Source organism: Hippocampus comes, unplaced genomic scaffold (genome assembly GCF_001891065.2).
Source record: "Hippocampus comes isolate QL1 unplaced genomic scaffold, H_comes_QL1_v1.1 scaffold1699, whole genome shotgun sequence".
NCBI classification, from domain to species: domain Eukaryota; kingdom Metazoa; phylum Chordata; class Actinopteri; order Syngnathiformes; family Syngnathidae; genus Hippocampus; species Hippocampus comes.
Window position 1 is genome coordinate 1,387 of NW_017805530.1, and position 3,032 is coordinate 4,418.

The following is a 3,032-nucleotide window of genomic DNA, read 5'->3' on the forward strand; positions in this document are numbered from 1 at the left end:
GGAAATGTTTCCTTTTTTTAGTTGTGATTTTGAGCAGCAAATTTGAAGTTACATGTTGGCGCTCACCAGGGATGCATAAGCAAAATTGCACAAAGGCCTATGACAAAATTTCACTTGAAAGAAGAGTGAACAATCTTTTTTTCTGTGAAAGTTTCAAGGACTGTATACATTGAATACACTTCATCTTTAGCATGTTTAGTATAAAGTGCCAATTTTGGAAGCAAATAGGGAATGGTATTTCAACAAAAATTGTAAAATTTTGTTGATAAAATTAATGGTTTCAAGGCTTTAAAATCTCGAAAACCCATTAGCTTCGGGGGACTTTGCCCCCTGGGCCCCCATCCAGAGCGTTGCCCCTGGACCCCAGACCCCTGACTGATTTTCAGATTTTTTCATCACTTGCCACTCTCATCCCTATTTAGGACAGCCAATAGCTACTTTCCTTACTGATGAGTTGGAAACGCTGCTGGAAGTTGACCGCTGGTAACAGTAGCGAGCAGCTAGCGATTACAGCGGTTTTCACCCCAAAACGTCAACATGGCTGAGAGCAGGGCTGGCCAACCCACGGCTCTTTGGCTGGTTCAATGTGGCTCCCGGGCTTAAACACGACAAGCGTTGAAAATGCGTCGGCGGTGGCAATGCCATTCAAACAACGGTGCTAAATACACAGAACGTACTACGTCAGCCTATCATCAATTTCTTTACTAGATTGACACAAAGGGCAACCAATCAATTCAAGTCAAGTCAAGTACAACGTTATTGTCAAATGTGCTGCATGTGCAATATACATGTCCAGCAATGACAGTCAAATGGTGCCGACATTACTCCCAATCCAAATCAGTGCCGGTACACGCGTGCTGCTGTGAAGGCACAACCACCAAGCACAGATTATTCTTCTTTGACGAATGTCATGGCCAAAAATGCTGAAAACAGTCCACATCAGGTCCACTCGACGTAACAACAACACCATGTGACAAAACAAAAGACAAAACAACAACAAATGCAAGGCTGTCGAAGAGCACTTGCCGACGGCTGCCTAATCGGGCGCCATATTGGGGGGGGAGGGGGAAGACCTCTGACCCCAGTGTGGGACAAATAAAGGATATCTTTTCTTAAAGTGAATCACCACTCATGCCCAAACAATGGTGCTAAACGCTAAGCTAGTCAGCGAATGACCTCTGATGTCAAAGCAGGGGTGCCCAATACGTCGATCGCACTCAACCGGGAGCCAGCGGATTGGTCCCAAGTCGACTGCAAGGGGTGGGAGGAGCAGAGATGAAAGTGGACTTTTCTGAAAATTCCGGAAAAAAAAAATATAAGTGTGTGTGTGTGTGTGCGCGCGCGCGCGCACACGCGCACGCACGCACTTGGCCTTTTTCCGGAATTTTCAGAAAAGTCCACTTTCATCTCTGAGTTCTTTATGCCATCCCAGCACTGACCTGTGGTATAATGGTAATTCTGGAGCGGAGCTCATGGAGGCCAAGTTCAGCAATGTCAATTCCATCAATGAAAATCTGCCCCTGTGCCGCCTCAATGATCCTGAACAGGCCCAGTGTCAGGGATGACTTGCCTGCTCCTGTGCGACCGACAATCCCAACCTGAGAGGAAGATTGTCACAACGCGAGTCACACAATTATTGCGCATTGACTGTTGCCTTTCCTTGAACTGCCTGACGTACTGGGGGGGCGACCGGCACCGTGAATAACCAAACAGGCACATTTGAACAACGCTCCGCGTTTCCGAATGAAGCAGCGTGCCGCACTCAGAGCGTATTTACGAATGCACGAGGCATACTGCAGGGATGACCGATGTGAGTTGTCGATGTACAAAACAATGTCAGACCTTCTCTCCTCCTGAAATGCTGACTGTGATGTTACGGATGGCCAGGTCCAGATCGCGACGGTATCGTAGACCGAAGCCTCTGAATTCTATGCGCCCTTCGGTGGGCCACCCGGGGTCCAGGCCGGAGTGCTCGCGCTTCCACTCAGCCTGGTGGTCGTAGGATGAGAAGTCCAAATTAGTACCGGATCACAGACATCTGCCATCCAAGCAACGGCGACTTTCGTGACCTCTTTTTCTGTCTCACTGTACTCTTTGACTCGCTCCACTGCAACTATGTTTGTTTCCACATCGGAGGACATCCTCACCAGCCAGGTCAGAGAGGCCGTCAGCTGCACGTGAGACGGGATAGCCAGGTGAATGGAGGATGATATTCATGTCAAGACGAAACCTCTGAACCAAATAAATGAAGCTAATCTGTTTACAAGGATTCAAAGTCGGAGTCGGAGGACATTTATGGAAAAGCAGGCGTTGGTGCGGTTGTTCTTAGAAGTACAGTGCATGAATCATGAAAAGGGATGAACTTTTTCGTTTCTCGACCAAATTGCAGAGAAAGTGAGCGAGGAATTGCTCGGCTAGGTTTACCTGAAGGGCATAGGAGATGGCCAGGCCCATGATACCTGGACTGAGACTCTCTCTGGCGATGACGGCAAACAAAGCAGCAGAGGACACAATGCAGTTGCAGACAAACTCCAGTCGGATTGCCAGCCATCTGCACGTACATCGCAACGTGAAATTCATCAAGCAGCAGACTTACGATCATCTCGATTTCTATTCTAGCAATTGTGGCCAAAGTCGTGGTATTTCCTCAAATAACGGCTTCTGATCAAATTTACTGCTGCTTGTGAGAAGATAACATCAACCCCAGGACACCATGTGAGGGACATCCACAGCTGTGTTTGCGGACCACCGACGTCCATCAGAAGCCGTCTGATCACCTCAGGAATGAACTGTGTTCTCATTGAAAATCTTCTCTATTGAATCGTAGAAAGGGTTCTGTCAGTCGTCATCTGTACCTGTGGGTAAAAAACAAAAAACAAAAAAGGACATTTCGCTTCTCTCACAGAAGCTTCGTCAGCGGTAGACAACCCTGAAGTCTCTGTGAAGACTCCGGGAAGTTGCTCTGCGCTAAAAAGCTGAGCGTGGCCTGTTTGAGGACTGGGTGGGGATGGTTAGTCACGCCCCTATGGTGA

At 48.0% G+C, this 3,032-nt stretch overlaps 1 protein-coding gene across 1 annotated transcript; it reads right to left on the reverse strand.

The window, feature by feature from the left end:
* Nucleotides 1-1,418: 1,418 nt before the first annotated feature.
* Nucleotides 1,419-2,613, reverse strand: LOC109520456 (multidrug resistance-associated protein 1-like). The gene is made up of 4 exons (XM_019877691.1): nt 2,425-2,613; nt 2,070-2,171; nt 1,843-1,989; nt 1,419-1,598 (listed from the first exon to the last, which is right to left on the reverse strand). The coding sequence occupies exons 1-4, from the start codon at nt 2,578-2,580 to the stop codon at nt 1,419-1,421; spliced, it is 585 nt and encodes a 194-aa protein (XP_019733250.1). The 5' UTR covers nt 2,581-2,613.
* Between the last annotated feature and the right edge of the window lie 419 nt (nt 2,614-3,032).

Excerpts from the sequence above, each read along its gene's own strand:
- LOC109520456 (XM_019877691.1), bottom strand. The coding sequence starts at position 2,580 with ATGAATTTCACGTTGCGATGTACGTGCAGATGGCTGGCAATCCGACTG. Across the intron at positions 2,172-2,424 it reads CCATCTCCTATGCCCTTCAG|CTGACGGCCTCTCTGACCTG; the intron begins GTAAACCTAGCC and ends TCTCACGTGCAG. Across the intron at positions 1,599-1,842 it reads GCATTTCAGGAGGAGAGAAG|GTTGGGATTGTCGGTCGCAC; the intron begins GTCTGACATTGT and ends TCTTCCTCTCAG.